At 36.0% G+C, this 18,923-nt stretch overlaps 1 protein-coding gene across 3 annotated transcripts in view; it reads right to left on the bottom strand.

The window, feature by feature from the left end:
* Window positions 1-18,923, bottom strand: part of MAP7 (microtubule associated protein 7) — a 229,253-nt gene that overhangs the window by 50,809 nt on the left and 159,521 nt on the right. For all 3 annotated transcript variants that reach the window (XM_074187667.1, XM_074187668.1, XM_074187669.1), the window contains exons 3-5: window positions 12,631-12,708; window positions 2,241-2,404; window positions 1,578-1,701 (exon numbers count right to left, since the gene is read on the bottom strand). In XM_074187667.1, coding sequence (XP_074043768.1) covers window positions 1,578-1,701; window positions 2,241-2,404; window positions 12,631-12,708 — 366 coding nt within the window. The remainder of the gene's footprint in view (window positions 1-1,577; window positions 1,702-2,240; window positions 2,405-12,630; window positions 12,709-18,923) is intronic.

Genomic DNA, 18,923 nt, shown 5'->3' on the forward strand with positions numbered 1-18,923 from the left:
GACTTAAAATAAATGGGATGTCTTTGAATCTTTGATTTACTTAACTAGTGAATGTTTTTTAATTTTTAAATAAAAATATTCACTTTTTAAAAAGAATTGAGTACAATAAATGCAGTTATTGCTAGGGGTCAAAGGACCATAAATTTATATCTGGAAAAAGCCTTAGAGATCATTTACTCCAGTACCCTCATTTTACAGTTGAGAAAATTAGAGGTTGCCCAAAACTACACTGAGAGCAAGTAGCGACATCAGCATCTGAATCCGTGTCATCTGACTTCAAATCAAGTGCTATATACCATGTATGAATATGTCCTGGGCAATGTCATTCTAGGAAAATAGCTAACTCACCTACAAAACAGGAGGCAACGTTGATTTATATGTTACTACATCACAGAATCATATATTGGGAGCTAGATTATTCATTCATACCCGACCAATAATGATCACACTTGAGAAGGACTGTGCTATCTACCAGATCTAGAACTAAGCAGTAGGATATTAAGCATGCATTAGGTCTAAGTGATGATGATTCAACTAGGGATGAACTGGTCTTAGGTCTGTGGCACTAACTAAAGGTCAAGGAGTCAAGAAATACAATGATGGCTGTACCAGATTTTCTAGTACCACCCAAAGGTCTGAAGTGGTGGTCCAGGCCTGCTAAATCGAGAAAGGTGAATGATGTCTCAACAAAACCACCTAGGGACAGAATGTAAAACAATGATGTTTCAGGTAAATTAAAAAACAAAAAACAAAAAACAAAAACCAGGGTCATCTGTATCACACAAATGAAAAACAGGAAAAAAATGTATTAACACACCATGTGAAATAAAGGGATGTTGAATTTACAGTACAATGATATTAAAGTCTCACTAAATGACCATATAGAGGGTTTTTTCCCTTTATTGATCCCTCAGACTAATTCCCACATACAATGAGAATTATGTTCAAAAATCAAAAGGGAAACACTTCTTATATTTACTGAGACACTATTTCTAGTTTCAGAAGTAATTTCCTTTCCTGGCCTGGTCATCAGTGCTATAAAAATATATTCTCAAGTCAGCACATAGAAACTCAGCATAAAAATAAAATGACTTTGGTCAGAAAAGGAATTTTTCCTTTGTCTTTACCAAAAAATAAAATTTAATTCATTTATTGTTATTGAACTGCAAATGGCAACTGATTTGATTAAAGTAATATCAATCCATAACTTATAAGTATTATATATGAAAAAATTTTTGAAACTCTTGAGATCAACAGCCTCACTGACACCAGAAAAGATGCACCCTTAAACTGTCTTCCTACATTCATTACATGTCCCCCTTCAAATAGCAAATGTGGCCAAAAAAATTTTTTTTTCCAACTGGTTCAACAGCAGAATGAAGGGTTTCATTATTTGATGGGTCTCTTACTCCTCAATGTTTACCCCTTACTTGAAGAACTCTTTTAAAAAAACTGAGGCATAGACTCAAAACGAGGGGCAAAAAGAATCAACATTTCTGCCTTGGGATTGCTTCCTATGAGATCCATCCTCCAGAAGAAAAGGAAAAGATTTAGGAGCCCTTCTCTATCCTTTTTACCTGTATTGTGAATGCTGGTGCTGGTACTGCCATGGAGGGATCCCCCCCAGGACCACCTGTTCTGTTTCTGTTTTGGCTTCTGGCTCCTTTCAATTGTGCGCCGGACAACAGCCTCATGGCGTTCCTTAAATATGAAAGAGGATTCAGTGGTTAATTTGACTAAGTTCAGTTCAGACATTTTGACCTTTTTTCCCCCTAATGAGCTCATTGACACACCATCAACAGACTTCAAAAATTAATTTAGCTCAGGGCTCTTAACTTGATTTCCTTGGTAAACTTATGCATTTTATTTGATGTCTTTTAGAACATTATTTTGAGAAGGAAGTCCACAGGTTTCACCAGATAGCCAAAGGAATCAATGACACAAAAAAATGTTAAGAATAACTGATTTTTAGATGGACTGATTCTTTCTGTCTCTTTGGGACCTTCCCAGGATTTCAGCACAGTTGCAAATTTAATTTCTGGAAAATTAGATTAGACTATAAACAGAAATTTCCTTCACAGGGCAAACAGTCTCTTCTCTCAAATCAAATCTGCCATATGCAAAACAGATCATCCCTGCGAAATAATTTCACTTTCCATACCAATATGAAAACACATACATTATAATTTTGTGGCATATAAGACCAAAAGATGCAATAAACACTAGCCAGGGCCTCTCACCTTGTCCTCTTCCAGTCTCTGCCTTCGCTTTTCCTCTACAGCAGCTCGTCGCCGCTCCTCTTTTAACCGCTGCTCTTCTAATTTCTTCTTTCGCTCTTCTAAGTGCTTTTCATAATGTTGTCGAGCTCTCTCTTCTCGTTCTAACCACACGGTTTCTCTTGCAGCTGTTGGGAAAGAAATGGAACAAGAGGAGATGATTAGCTAGAGGTTAACTAGAGAGATTTAGATTTGAAAACCATGTGGACAGGGGCAGCTACGTGACGCAGTGGATAGAGCACTGGCCCTGGAGTCAGGAGGACCTGAGTTCAAATCCAACCTTAGACACTTAATAATTGCCTAGCTGTGTGACCTTGGGCAAGCCACTTAACCTCACTGCCTTAAATAAATTTAAAAAAAACATGAAGTCCAGTTGTCTTTAAGGGTTGCACGACTACCACATTACCAGATACAAACTTTTTTCTAAGTATGGCGATTATACTAACTTAGTAGTGGTGACTTTTACCTCATCCACAACCAGCTCCTACCAGTTACTTTGCTTTGTAGTTGATATTTTTAATTATACTCCAATACTCCTGAATAACCTGAAATTTCATCAATGTAGTAGGGTACTCCTTCAAAGACACAGATTACAACCCACCTTCACTTTTCTATCCTGTGCACCTCTTTCCACTATATCCTCCTGTAATAAAATAAGCATATTTTATATGATCTAATGTTTTTATTATTCCTTTTAACTTTATAATGTTATTATGTGCTATAAAGGATGATGGTAGGGACTAGTAATAAACCTGAGATCATTATCATATCGGTCTCCATGATCAAGAGCTGTGTGACCCTGGGCAAGTCACTTAATCTCTGTGTGCTTTAGTTTCCTCAACTGTAAAATGGAGATGATAATAATAACCTACCTCCTATGATTGTTTTGAGGATCAAATGAGATAACTGTGAATGCTTATTAGCACAGTATTTAGCACCTAATAAGCTTTACATAATTATTAGCTAATATTATTATTATTATTATTACAAGTAATGTACAAGTGGACCACTATAGACTTCTGCTGTGTTAACAGGTCCTAAAGACCAATAAATGGATGTTTGGTTGTTTTACAACTACATTGTAAGTACTTCCTAGTAGCAATCCTCACATCACTTTATTATATCTACATACATTTTTGGTGTTTATGTCCATTAAAAAAATCTATATTTTAAAAAAATGCTATCTCTCCCATAGAGGTAAGCTATGTCTTCTTTGTTGTATTCTACAGTAAAAAGCACTTAGCATATATAAGTAGTTAAAAGGATTTGAAGAAATTTTGTCTGGCAAGGCAATTAACAAGCAGAAAGTATCTATTAAAAAGCATATATCTTGCAAGTGCTATAGGTCAAATATAAAGGTGTAGTTTCTATTCCCAGGAAACATAATCTATTTAGGAAGACAAAACATTAATCTCATAACCAAGTTAGGAAGACAAAACATAAAAAAGTAAATAACAATATGATGAACAATAAATAATTTCGATGAAATATTGTTCAATGAATCAGCAGTTAGGTGGCACAGAATGCCAGACCTGGAGTCACATTTTCCTGAGTTCAACTAAGGTCTCAGACACTTACTAGCTATGTGACCCTGTGCAAGTCATTTAATCCTAATTGCCTCAGTTTCCTCACTCTATCAAATGAGCTGGGGGGAGGGAAATGGCTAACTATTCCAGAATCTTGGCCAAGAAAATCTCAAATGGGCTCATAGAGACCATTGAAAAATGAAAAAAACAAAAAATTGTTCAATAAATGAATGAAGGGGCAGCTAGGTGGCGTAGTGGATAAAGTACCAGCCCTGGAGTCAGGAGTACCTGGGTTCAAATCCGGTCTCAGACACTTAATAATTACCTAGCTGTGTGGCCTTGGGCAAGCCACTTAACCCCGTTTGCCTTACAAAAAAAAAAAACTAAAAAAAAAAAAATGAATGAATATTTCAGTTTCTGGGAGATAAAATTTTATCTCATTTTATTTGTATTTTTTCTCAGCTTTGAGGGAAAAAGTCTTGAATATTTTATTTGAATCTTAGGCTTCTTTTGGCAAACAGATATTTTTCAGTGAGATGAACTTTTTTTTTTTTTTAGGTTTTTGCAAGGCAATGGCTTTAAGTGGCTTGCCCAAGACCACACAGCCAGGTAAATATTAAGTGTTTGAGGTCGCATTTGAACTCAGGGCCAGTGCTCTATCCACTGTACCACCTAACCACCCCTAGTGAGATGAACTATTCCTCTCCTTCATTAAGTGGGGAGCCCGTTTTGTAAGACAAATTGAAGGACAAGGTAGAAAGAACAGGTCATATGAAATAGCTTTAAGGTAAATGCATTAAGGCATACCACAAGGTATACTAAGAATACCTTTTCATACTGAATTCATATAACCTCTTTTTTTTTAAGGTTTTTTGCAAGACAGTGGGGTTAAGTGGCTTGCCCAAGGCCACACAGCTAGGTAATTATTAAGTGTCTGAGGCTGAATTTGAACTCGGTCAATCCTGACTCCAGGGCCAGTGCTCTATCCACTGCACCACCTAACCGCCCCCAAATATAACCTCTTAAGACAAAGTTATACACACAGAAAAAAAAAAACCCACCCCTACCAAATCTGAAGAACACTTTATAAAAAAGTACCTCCTATGCATCTCTTTCCCTTAATCCTAATTTCTCATGCTCCAAATTACTAATTTGTAAATATGTTTAACAAAATATGTATGTAAAATGCTAATCTGACTGTTCCCTACTGAGGGAAGGGTGAAGGGAAATTTTTTAACTTGGAAATATGCATGTACAAATGGATGAAAATTTTAAAAATTAAAAAAAGACCAAGTTATACCCCTTCTCAAAATATTTAATATGAAAGACTTGATGTTCCTAATTGTTATTAAGATTTATTCTACTGAAAAATATTAGAATTTACTTTGCTCCATTGGAAAAGAAACAAGATCATCATAAAGACTAACTGTGAGGCATTCAAATATTATTACTCTTATGAAGTGGAATGTTCTAAGCATGGGACAACTGGGATCTAGTCAGGCCCTGCTATTTCTTAGCTATGAAAAAAATCAGATAAGTCAAGTTACCCAAAGAACTAACTGCACAAGCACCGGGTGAAAGGGGCTTGGTTTGACAGTAAATTCATATAAAAAGATCTCTTGCAGGCTTTAGTGGGTTGCAAGCTCAGCATGTGTCAGTAGTGATCTTGGGCGGTATTAAAAAAGGGAGAGTATTCAGAATAAGGAAGATAATAGTCCTATTGTACTCTGCCCTGGTTACACCATTATCTGGAATATCATGTTAAGTCCCTAGTATTTCATTTTACTAAGGATATTGAGAAACTAGGGTATATCCAAAGGATGGTGTCCATGGTAGTGATGGGAATAAAATATAAGAGGATCAATTGAAAGACCATTTTTTTCCTTGGAGAAAATAAAAGTTCAACAAGTTATTTCTTGAGCAATATAGTATAGAGTCAAAAATGTCTGAATTCAAATCCTATTTCAGACATTTCTCAGATGTATGATCCTGGGCAAGTCTTTGAGTCTCAGTTTCCTCATCTATAAAATGAAGTAGTTGGACTCAATGGTTTCTAAGATCTCTAAATCTATGATCTGAGGAAAGCAAAGTGAACCAGTCTTTGCCTGAAAGGAGTTCTTTTTTTTTTTTAAACTGAGGATGATAGTTAAGGATGGTAAGAATGCATTTTCGTTGTTCAGTTGTTTTATTTTAATCATGTCCATCTTCTCATGACTCTACTTGGGGTTTTCTTGGCAAAAATACTGGAGTAATTTGCCATTATTGGACAGATGAGGAAACTGAGGCATAAAGGATTAAGTGACTTGCCCAAAGTCACAGTGGTAATAAATGTCTGATGTTGGATTTGAGCTTGGGTTTTCTTTCTCCAGGACAGGTGTTCTATTCACTGTGCTATCCATACTTCCCATATTTATATGTTTCTCTTATATTATCCTCCTTCTATACTGTAAGATCCATGAGAGTTGGGATCATTAATCATTTTTGAAATCTCTTCTCTTTGGTATTGTTCAACCATAGCAAACACTGAGCAAAAAAGACTGTTAAATCCTAATGACTAAATAACCTTTGCTTATTCTGCCTCTAAGATCTTATGATTCTTTATCTCAGTTTTATTTACTGTAAAAGGACTTTCTAAAAAGAGATTAAACCTAAAGACTTTTAAAATAAAAGCCTTTCATTTACTACTTTAAGCTATAGACTTTATCTCAATTATAATTCCACCATCACAAAACTAATTTCATTTGGATAAACCAATGGTTAAGAAAGTATTTAGATTTTAAAGTAATATTAAATAATTCTTTACTCCTTTCTCCTCATCACTTCAGTTTAATGACTTCAAGCACTGTCTCCTTGTATAAAAATTCAATAAGGTCACAGGAAACTCAACTATGATTTAAAGCACAAAAGGCAGATAGTTCCACATTGAATTGGGAGGGAGACCCTCAAAATTAGATGTGAAATTTAAGCTAATGAGCATTTTAATAATTAGAGAACAGTACAGTGCAGTATATGTTAAAATAATAGACTATATGGTATAGACTTCAGAAATTCAAATAAGAAATTTCACTATGGACCATGGCAATTTGGGAACATTTTGAGTTGATGCTTGAGTCGGCCTTAATGAGACTACTAGATTTGGATTTGATTTACCAATTTGGAATGCTTTTCAGGTAGGGTTCAGTATAAATGACAGTCCAAAGGTAGTAATGAGCATGGCATTTGTAGAGATTGTTTGATACTCTGGCCAACTGAATTTTAGTGTCCTTTCTGGAGAGTATGCGGGGGTTGGGAGGGAAAGATAGTAAGATTGTAAGAAAAGATAGGTCAGATAGGCATGATTCTGCACTTCATAAATGCTTAATGAACTGAACTGGACAATGAGGTGACCAAATAGTGATATCCTATAAGCAGTTGTAAATATTTTCCAAGCACTAATTATGTAGGAGCTGATGGGGGTGAGAGACGGGCATAGATCAGGAGAGGCTCAGCCTAGGGGGGCATCCATAGTTAGTTATGGAATGGGATATAGGAACAGGAGTCAGCAAAAGGGACAGTGAAGTGGGAAATGCAGAAGGGGGAGAAGAAACTGGAAATGACAACCTGATTATCTATGGAGGAAAGTTTTTAAAGGATGAAGTACAGTAAGGCAGGAGGTTCCATGGTATACAACACTGTTTGAAGTTTAGTACTGGAGAGTGTTTAATTCTGAAATCAGAAATAAACAAAATGAAAAACTTCATCTCCTTCATTAAGGGGAGGGGGGAGCCCTGTTTTGTATGAAAAATTGAAGGATAAGGTAGAAAGAACAGGTCATATGAAATAGCTTTAAGGTAAAGGCATTAAGGCATACCACAAGGTCTGAGCTCAGGAAAGGTTATTAATAGGACCTTTCTGTTTGCAAAAGAGTACAAACATACCAGACCACTGAAAGCAAAGCAATCTGTATTTCTTCTAATATTACTAGACAAGACCCTCCAACAACTAAACACTGGTCATCCACTGGACTGAGAATAAAATGTATCTTTTATTTTGCTTTCTTGGAGTTTCTTACTCCAAAACATCTCGTCATGTTCTAAAGGAACATTAAAAAAGCCAATAGTTAGTATGACTGGTGATTTATAGTTACTAAATTGCTCTCAGTCCAGTATGGCAAAACTAAGGAGCAATCCTTGTCATCTGGTTCCATTGGTCTCAGTTAATACCAAGAAAACAACAATTTATAGACAGCTGGTCAGATGAACCTTCTGATGTTTTTTTCTCCTCAGTCTTTGAAGGTCACCTTTATGTATTTTGGTCTCTGCTTAAGTCAGATAGGAAGTTCACATTATCTCATGTATGCTACCTTTAAAAAATAGTTAAGGACCTGGGAGTTTTTAACCTGGAGGCTTATATATTGCAGGGACAGGATGAGAGGGCTGGTAGAAAATGAACTTTTGAGAGGAAAAAAAATTACATCTTCATTTCAATATAATTGGTTTCCTCTGTAATCTAATATTTTTTATATCTTTAAAATCATTATTCTCAAATGGGAGTTCATAGGCTTCTCCAGACTGCTAATTGAATCCAAGACACATAGAAAAAGAATAAAAATTCCTGCTAAAAGGGGTAAAGGAAGAAAGTGTAGGACAAAGATCACAGTGTATTTGTTTAATTGGAATAAAGATGAGAGGAGGAAGTGATGTACTTTTTTTCTCAAATTCTGCAATGACTATAGGGAATCTAAGAAACAAAAATTCTCTGGATTGGCTCTGGTGTTCAACAGTGTTTATTTAGCCTATTTTTATAAGCATATTCTGACCTTAATTCAAGTAAACCTTTTTTAAATGACTGAAATGGTTAATCCACATAACACAGACAACTGAATTCTCTCCTTGAAACACATGGAAAACAGAAAATTTGTTTTTAAAAACCATTAACATCACACACATGGCATATGTATATTATTATGAAATGAAGAAAATCAAACAAATTATTGCTCATTAGAATAAAATGGTTAATTTCAATAATTCAAAGAAGGATGTAATAGCTCATGTGTTTTTTTTTTAATTTTTTAAGATTTTATTTGAGTTTTACAATTTTCCCCCTAATCTTCCCCACCCAAGGCAGTCTGTTAATCTTTACATTGTTTCCATGGTATACATTCATCTAAGCTGAATGTGATGAGAGAGAAATCATATCTTTAAGGAAGAAAAATAAAGTATAAGAGAGAGCAGAATTACATAATAAGATAATGGTTTAGTTTTTTTCTAAATTTAAGGTAATAGTCTTTGGTCTTTGTTCAAACTCCAAGATTCTTTCTCTGGATACAGATGGTATTATCCATTGCAGATAGCCCCAAATTGTCCCTAATCGTTGCACTGATGGAATGAGCAAGTCCAGCTCATTTGGTTTTTAAAACCAAAAGAAAAATGTGACATCCAAATATGAAGAAAACCTCTGTTGTTCACTTCAAAGACTAAACTTGTTCTATGCATAATATTATAACATGGGGAATGTCCTGAATTGTCAAAAGATCTGAAGAATACTTTGGGAATCTGGTAATTTCCAAATGTCAGCCAATAACACAAGACATGTACTATTTTGATCAGACTATTATACTCCTTGGATGGGTTTGAATTTTAGAGTGAAATTAGTTTTAGGGCTAACTCTCAAAGACTAGTGTTAATGAGGAGGACCATTATAGCTTTTACTGTAAAATCAGATCCAATAGTTCAGCGCCTCTCCTCTTTCCAAGTTCTCCCCAACTCTGCCACTTATCTCTCATTTGTTTCCTAAGCTAATTCCCAGCAGCAGTTTAGGGTTAAACTCACAAGAGGAAGGATCTCAGACTTCTGTTAGGACTCAGAGAGAGAAGCAGAAATAATCCTAATCTCAACTAGGCTGCTTGGAGCTGCCTCCCTCTCACCAGGAGCAAGGGGAAAAGAGCTCTATGATAGACACAGGTTAATAAGAGGGTGAATTTATTGTTTTCTTCTCTTTCAACAACTGAGTTCTGTGCTTACAAAATCCTTTGGGATAAAAGAAATGTCCAGGTATGGTCACAATGGAAATGGGGTTGGAAGCATAGACACTGCTCCCTGGTGAAAGATTCCCAAATGTGACAAGAGTTCATGGATAAGTGATAATGCAACCTGCTGCTACATAACACTAGGTTTTGGAAATTGAGGTTTTCCTGGAAACTCTGCCATCTGAGGATTGAGGCTAAGGGTGTTGAGCTCCCAGACTGAAACATGAACAAGAGGGAAGGTACGATACAGCAGCTTCAGGAAATATTCAAAATCATCTTCTGGAAAGATTTTAGTGACCTAAATAAATTTTGGTTTATAAGGCACCTAGATACCCTGGAACCACTTAGTCATGCTGACCAACCCTTTTATCTTCCCATGGTTGATAGAGAGTATCTTGTGTTGGAGACATTGCATAAATGAGTGTTAAAATAAAGCATTTTCTTTAAGGAGGAACTGGTATAGGATCCTTGATCACATTTTTTTTTCTGGAAGACAAAAGAATAAGAGAAAAGAAAGCAAAAAACCTCTCATTCACTCTTCGGGAGAAAAGTGCCAAATACATATTTAGATCTTTCTTGCCAGTTTGTGTCATTCTTGACTTAGCTGGTAGCATGTGGCAAACTCTCACTCCCTCCATGGTCAGAGGGCAGAGCCCTCCTTGGGAGTCCATTCCATGGTTCTACTCTTTTTGCACTGGGGTAAAGATAATGTTCTTTCTAACACTTTTAAATGTGTGATGTTAACTTTGAATAACACACAATAACAACAAAATATAGTCTTTTCCTGAAATCCTACCAATACTGGTCCACAATATCTATCTGTGAATAGAGATGTCTGTCCTGTGTAAGCCTTACATAATGAGATTGCCTGGCCTGGAGTGGGGAGGGGGAGGAAAAAAATGTTAGAATTCATTATGAAAGGCAACAAATGTGCACAACCCCACAACTTTGTGCATATTTAAGGAAAAAAGGGTCCATTTTGTACATCTGAATGTGTTTCCATACAAATGTTGGCTATTCCTATTATTTCCCACGGGTCCTACTATATATCAAAAAGTATGGATTATCTAGAATCCACATAAATTAAATGATCCAAATGAAAAATGCCATCTATATTCAGAGAAAGAACCATGGAGTCTGAATGAAGATCAAGGCATACTATTTTCACTTTTTAAAATTTGTTTTATGCTTTTTTCTTCTCATGGTTTCCCCCCTTTTGATCTGATTCTTCTTTCACAGCATGACTCATATGGAAATATTTTTTAACATAGTTCTACATGTATAATCTACATCAGAATACCTACTGTCAAGGGGAGGGGAAGGGAGGGAAAAAATGTAGAACTCAAAATCTTACAAAAAATGGAATTTGAAAACTATCTTTACATATAATTGGAAAAAATTAAAAAGATATTGTATAACATGGAAACAATATAAAGACTAACAAGACTGCCTTCTGTGGAGGGTAAGGGAGGGAATCAAGATTAGAGGAAAAATTGTAAAATTCAAAATAAACAAATAAATGTTTTTTAAAAAAGAAAGGATTTTATCTGTGGTCTAGTCCCTATGTCAACTAAAATGTATGAGTGACTTTCTAAATGGTCAGTATCCATTCTCTATTTGACCTCTTATGGGGAATTCACCCAGTCCATTTTTTCAGACAACTCTTAATTGTGTATTGAATTCTGTAATTAGGTATTGAATTCTGTATTGAACAGAAATACCTGCTCTACCCTGGTTCTGATTCTTTAGTTGGTATCCTAAAAAATAATGTTTAATCCCCCCCCCATGAATGCTCTTCAAATATTTTAAAACGGCTATAGTGTTGATGTTTCTTCCCCTGCCATTTCCCTAGTCTCCCCCCCCAAGATAATTATCTCTATTGTTTCCAATTTTCCTCATATAACATATTTGCTACTCTCCTCACCATCCTGGTTATAATAATTTGATTTTTTTTTAGCTTGTCAATGTTCTTTCAAATTTAGCACCCAGAACTGAACACAACTTTCTAAGATACTGTTTGACTAGGCAGAATACAAAGGAAAAATCACTTCCCTTTCTCTGGCTACTATATTTCTTACACAGACACAATCCTTCTGTGTGTGTGTGTGTGTGTGTGTGTGTGTGTGTGTGTGTGTGTGTATGTGTATGTGTGCGTTATATGTATATGTATATGTATGTATATATACACATTCCCACACACATATATTTAAATATATAAATTAATATAAATATGTATGTGTGTTTCTCTCTCTCTCTCTCTCTCTCTCTCTCTCTCTATATATATATATATATATATATATATATATATATATATATATATATACACTCTGATGAAAACATAAAAGAGGGGAAATGACCACTTCATATATCCAGCATTTTTTTATATCCATTCATCATTTGAGTAATATATACATGATGTTTCATATAACCTTGACAACAAAATCATGTTTGAAGCTTTAGAGACTTCCAGAGTCATAGTAAATTGGGTGAAATCCGTCTTCCCAAGATCAGCTCTTGATGGTACAGTATTATGTTAAATGAAATAAGCTTTTCTCAAAAGTTGAATTCTCTTCTTTCTACAGGTTATAAGGTAACTCACTTTGATATAAATATAAGAGCTAGCATTATATAGTGCTCCAAGGTGTGCTAAACACTTTACAGATATTATTTCCTTTGATCTTCACAACCACTCTGAAAGATAGGTACCATTGTTACCCTTATTTTTCAGATAAGAAAATTCAGGCTGAAAGAAGTTAAATGACTTTGCCCACAGTCATAAAAACAATCCAAATTCAATGACCAAATATTGATTCTGTGTTACCTAGCTGCTTTTCTCGTTCCTCTCTCCTTTCTCGGGCCAGCCGTTGTCTGTCATCAACTCTTAGTACAGGTGGAGGATCTGAAAAAAGAATAAATAAAAACAAAATTAGAATGGAAGAGAAAGATTCAGTGAATAATTTAGTTATATATTTAAAACATTATTACTATCTTGGTAAATTGCTAACTAACTTTTTTTTGCAAATTTTAAAGATTTTTTTTTTTATACAGGTTAATGATGTTCAATCATTTCACTTGTCCAACTCTTGGTGAGCCTATTTAAGTTTTTTTTTTGGCAAAGATATTAGAGTGGTTTGCCATTTTCCTTCTCCAGCTCATTTTGCAGATGAAGAAAGTGAGGCAAACAATGTAAAATGACTTGCCCAGGTCACAGTGTCTAAGGTTGGATTTGAACTTCCTGATTCCAGCCCAAGGGCTCTATCCACTGTGTCACCTAGAACCCAGGTTAACAGATAGTTTACTACTACTACTACTACTACTAATAGTTAACATTTATATAGCACTTATTATGTTGGGCTAATCCTTTTACAATTATCTCATTTTTCCCCTCACAACAACCCTGGTTGGTAGGTGCCTATTATCCCCATTTTACCACTGAGGAAACTGAGGCAAACATAGTAGTATAGCTGGTATATAACTGAAGGCCCTGCTAAACTCAGATCTTCCTGACTCTAGGCCTAAGCCTCTATCTATTGTGTCACCTAGCTGTCCTTACAAAATACAGTGAAATTCAATTTTTAAAAGCATTTTCTATCTTATCTATGAAGGCTGAGAGAGAGAGAGAGAGAGAGAGAGAGAGAGAGAAAGAAAGAGAAAGACAGATATTATTTTCATTTGAAAGGAGGTGAATCAAAGTTAAGTGGGAAAGGCTAAAGCAGAACATTATTAACGTATTATGGATCTATCCATCATGAATCTATCTTTAACCTTTCTTGAAGCTACTGTATTGGCCAAAGCTAGGCAGTACTATGGATAAAGCACTGACCCAGGAGTTAGGAGGACCTAAGTTCAAATTTTAGCCCAAGACAGTTGATACCTTACTAGCTAGGTGACCTTGGGCAAGACACTCAACCCATTGACTTGCAATAAATAAATAAATAAACAAACAAACAAATAAATAAACAAAAGAAGCTACTGAATTGTAGACTTAAAGCTAGAAAGGATTTTGGTAGGTGTCTAAGACAACTCCATTTATAGGTAGGAAACTGAGGCCCATACAAAGTCAAATGGTTTACCTAAGGTAACTGGCTGGGGTCAGCATTTGAATCTGATTTTCCCATTCTGTGCCTATTCTGCTCCTTCCACTCCAAAGATTGGCTCATTTCCCCCTCTCCCCTATCCTATTTAGGTGATGAAAACTTGGAGAATACAAGCAGGGCAGCATGTTCTATAATGGAAAAATGAGAACAATCATCTTTCTAAGGACCTCAGAAGCCATCTAATCCAATGTTCCCATTTGATGGATGAGAAAATTGAGGGCCCAGGAGGTTAAGTGATTTGTTCAAGGTCACAGAGAGGTATGATTTAAACCCAGATCTTCTGATTCTGGAGCAGGTACCCTTTCCACTGAACCATACTTCCTCTCATGTCCTGGGCTTTTGGTTTCACTCTGTCACAGGTCATTTTAGTCGTCTTTTTATTGGAACCTGAATTTCCTCCTCCATCAAAAGAAGGGATTGACCTAGAGATCTCTGAGTTCAATATTTTGTGGTTCTCTATAATTCAGTTTTTAGTTACTCTTTGTTTTATCTGGCATTTTGTTTACATGAGGCAGGCAATAAATGAATGTGACAATGGCAAGGGACAAATGAGTACCTTAAGGAAGCCTATATGAAAGCTTGGCCAAAGAATCACATATTCCCTAAATGCCAAGTTTATCTTTATATTCACTATGGCAACAGACATTTGTATGTATATGTATAGCAATAAACATTTTAGCAACAGGTATTTTAGAGTTAAAATTCAATTTTGGATATATTAATTCATTTGATTCTCAAAATGAGGTTTCAATTACTTGCCCAAGATCATGAAAATAGGAAGAGGCAGAATTTCTGAGGGAAAATTGGAGATCTGGTAGTTATTAAGGGAGAAATAGCGAAGTAGCACAGTGGGATAGATAGAACATCAAGCCTGGAGTCAGAAAGACTCATCTTCTTGAGTTCAAATATGGCCTCAGCCACTTATAACTGTGTGACCTTGGACAAGTCACTTCACTGTTTGCCTCAGTTATCTATAAAATGAGTTGGAGAAGAAAATGACAAAATACTCCAGTATCTTTACCAAGAAAACCATGGTTGGGATCACAAAGAATAAGATATGGCTAAAAATGACTGAACAACTAAAGTTATTAAGGAAAACTATGGATGTGTAGTGGACAGAGGAAAGTCATTGCTTCTTAACTTCAGAGGTTGAGATAAGAGGTCAGTCTTGCCTTTCTATAAAGGCATTAATGAAATGATAAGGACTCTGACTATTTTTCAATTCTGAGTACTTTCAATTCAATAAACTGAATCCAATAAAGTGTGCCAGAAACTGTGCTAACTGCTGGGGATGCCAAAAGACAGTTACTGCCCTCAAGGAACTTATGATCTAATTGGTCTCCAATATATATGTATGCTTGAGGATTGAGAAAAAACCATTCAGTTTGGCATCTCAGAGATCATTAGTAATTTTGGAAAGAGTAGTTCCAGTGAAAGACCCTGAGAGTAAGGAGAGAAAATAGAAGTAGCTGTTAAAGATTGCCCTTTCAAGGAGTTTAGCTGCAAAGGGCATAAGAAATATAGAATGATAGAAGGATGGAAGGATCAAGTGAAGATTTTTTCAGAATAGGGGAGACAGAGGCATGTTTGTAAGATGGTTGAGTGGGAAAGATTGAAAAGAAGTGAAACAATGGGGGTGACAGGAGGCAATCTGTTCTGTAAAATATTAGGCAAGATTTTTCAGGCAAGAGAGTGGCAATGAAAAGGTTTGGAAGAGCTGCTGCAGAGAGAGAGGGAGAATAAGTTGATATGGGAGGTAGAGCAGGATTGCCTTAGAAGCAGTGAAGGTCCTATTGAAGTTCTATAATGTAAATCTGTAGGGGACCTAATAAGAGCAATTGTGTGATTTTTCTCCATCTTCCTTTAGCAACACAGGTGTAAGGGTCAAAGTGATGAATAGTGGAGATGGTCCAAGCTGAGGCTTGGTTGGGCATAATCGGCCTTATGATAAGAGGGTTAGGGATTCAAAAGAGAAGGTCAGGGTAATAGCTAGTATGAGGGAGATGGCCTGGGAAAGGATTGAGAAGTCAAGGTATTGGGGGTACTGCTGCTAATGAAGAGTAGGGCTGTGGAAAAGAAGGCAGTAGGAGAAGCAAAAAAACCAATTCCTTATAGTTGGATTAAGGGAAAAATGTGGAAGAGGCATGTTTGTGGGTGATGGCAAGGTTGAGGATATGCCCATCTTTGTGTGTGGTTAAGATAATTGGGCTTCAATTCCCCACCAACAATTACCTATTTTATATTTTATTTTACTTGACTTTTAAGTAATATTTTATTTTTTCCAATTACTTGTAAAAACAATTTGTCAGCATTTATTTTTACAAATTTTGTGATCCAAATTCTCTCCCTCACCCTCTTCCTCTCTGAGATGAAAAGCAATTTGATGCCTGTGTAATCATGCAAATCATACTAAGATAATGTGGAGGAGTAACTCTTCCCTCCTCCCTTCATTCTTCCTTTTTTCTTCCCTCCTTTTCTCTCTTTTCTTCTTTCCTTTACTTGGACCACACACAATACTCTGTTTTATACTCCTCTAATGTAATAGACTTAAATATAATATAGAATATTGCAGAATAACTATGGTAGTGTCTTCTTTCTCCACTAGACTGTGACAGTTGAGTAGAATGTGCTGTGTATGGTGACTGGCTGTTCTAGTGTCCACAGACCTCACTTTTCTTCTGCCAGCTTTGTCTAGAAAAAGATCTAATTGTAATATTTTTCCTCCCCTGATTTCCTAATTTTTCTAATCAGGTTTTAGTCTGATTATGTTTTCTAGAACTGCTTAAAGATAGGGGATGGCAATTCTTTTAGTTATTTCTGCATCTTGGCTCTGCCTCCCCAGTAATTTCTTAATTGCCAAAACCTTTTTTTTCAGGCCTCACTCTTTAACTGAATGAAAATGGAGGAAGTCATACAACCATGCTGACTAAATTATATCCTAAATTCACATTATCCAACTTCAAATGTGCCCTCACATCAGCTGGCAATCCTTTTACTCATCTCTAATTGATTCTAAGCTATTCTAAACCTTCTCTCTACTTGTTTTTCACAATTCCTCTTTTTCACTGGCTCTCAGTTGAGGACCTCATCTCAATGAAGTCATTTAAGAAACTCCTCTCCATCCTTCATCTCCCAGTTTTTTTTGACATCCTATCACACTCTTTACTCCTTTCCTCTGGTCTGACAATGAGATGGCCCTTTTTCATGAGCCCTTAAGAGCCATTCTCTAACATACATACCCCTGACCCCAACAGAGTGCCACCTCAATCTTCACCTCAGTCTTTAGCCTCTCTTTATTTACTGGTTCCTTCTCTACTGTATTCAAACATGCACAAATCTCTTCCACACTTAAATAATCTTCACTGAATTACTCCTTCAAGCTATCATCCTGTATCTCTCACTCCCCTTTCTCAGGGGCAAAAAAAAAACAAATCCAAATTTCTATAAACACCTATCTATACTCATTCACACTACTTTTTTTCTTTTTACTCACTACTCACCCCTTTGCAATATGGATTCCAATCTTACTTCTCAACTGAAACTTCTCTAGCTAAAGTTATCACCAATCTCTTGATCTAATGGTCTATTTCCCAATTCTCATTCTTCTTGATATCTGCAACTTTTGACACCATCAGTCACATTCTGCTCCTGAAAGCACTCTCTCTCTCTCTCATACTGGGGTTTGCTAACACTGATTTCTTCTAATTCTTCTTTGCTGGCTTATTCTCAATCTTTATTGGTTTCTCATTTTATATTCTCTATCTGTGGTTTTCTTTCAAAATTCTCTCTCTTGGTGATCTTGGCAGCTCCCATAGGTTTAATTATTCTTTCTATGCAGAGGACTCAGAGATCTATATATATCTAACTCCTGTCTCTCTAGTGGGCTTCAATTCCCCACCAACAATTACCCATTTTATATTTTATTTTACTTGGCTTTTAAGTAATATTTTTTCCAGTTACATGTAAAAACAATTTGTCAACATTTATTTTTACAAATTTTGTGTTTAAATTCTCTCCCTCACCCTCTTCCTCTCTGTGAGATGATAAGCAATTTGGTACCTGTGTAATCATGCAAATCACATTTCCATATTAGTCATTCTATTGTACATTTTAAATTGGATGACTGAGAAATAAATCTTTTTCCTTATCCGTTTTCCTTCAACCAGCCCTTCTTCCAAACTTTCATGTATCTATCACAGACACCACAATCTCCTGGGGCAGCTGGGTGGCTCAATAGGTAGAGCACAGGACCTTAAGTCAGGGAGGTCTAAATTCAAATCTATCCTCACATACTTACTAACCTGTGATTCAAGACAAGTCACTTCACCCTGTTTGCCTCAGTTTACACATCTGTTAAATGAACTGCAGTAGGAAATGGCAAACCACTTCAGTGTCTTTGCCAAGAAAACTTCAAATGGGGACACAAAGAGTCAGACATGATTAAAAAGTCACTACCACAATCTTCCAGTCTCCTATGTTGGCAATCTCAGAGTTATTTGGGATTTCTTCCTTTCTCTCATTCAATCAGTTGCCAAATCTTGCTTTCAACCTCATGTACATGTTTTGCCTTTAACTCTTTTCCTCCCTTGGCCTTAGTTGAAGCCTTCATCATTTTATGGTTAGATGACTGCAATGGCCTCTTAATTGGTCTCCCTCTTAGTTTACTTGAACACCATACATGTCCCATCAGAGGATCTTTTCATTTTGTTATTTGTTCTTCCAGTTGGGTCAGGGAAAGTTCCTAAGGAAATAACTTTTCTTTCTGGCATAAGTGATAAGTAAGAAATGTTTCAAGAGTATAAACTCCAAGTACAGGAGCAAGAAGGTCATCTCAAGAGCGATTTGTCCTCCACTAAGCCTCTACTCTTCAAGTGACTACCATTCACCAGGTAGTTGGGATCAGTCAGTAGGAGAGCTCATTCTGAGTTTGTTTTATTTTTTTTTGGTTGGTTATGCAAATTGGTTCTTTCTTCCAAGTCTACTTGAGTTTTCCTCCAACAGATTTTACTTCTCTTTA

The sequence above is a fragment of the Macrotis lagotis genome, chromosome 5 (genome assembly GCF_037893015.1).
Source record: "Macrotis lagotis isolate mMagLag1 chromosome 5, bilby.v1.9.chrom.fasta, whole genome shotgun sequence".
Lineage (NCBI taxonomy): Eukaryota > Metazoa > Chordata > Mammalia > Peramelemorphia > Peramelidae > Macrotis > Macrotis lagotis.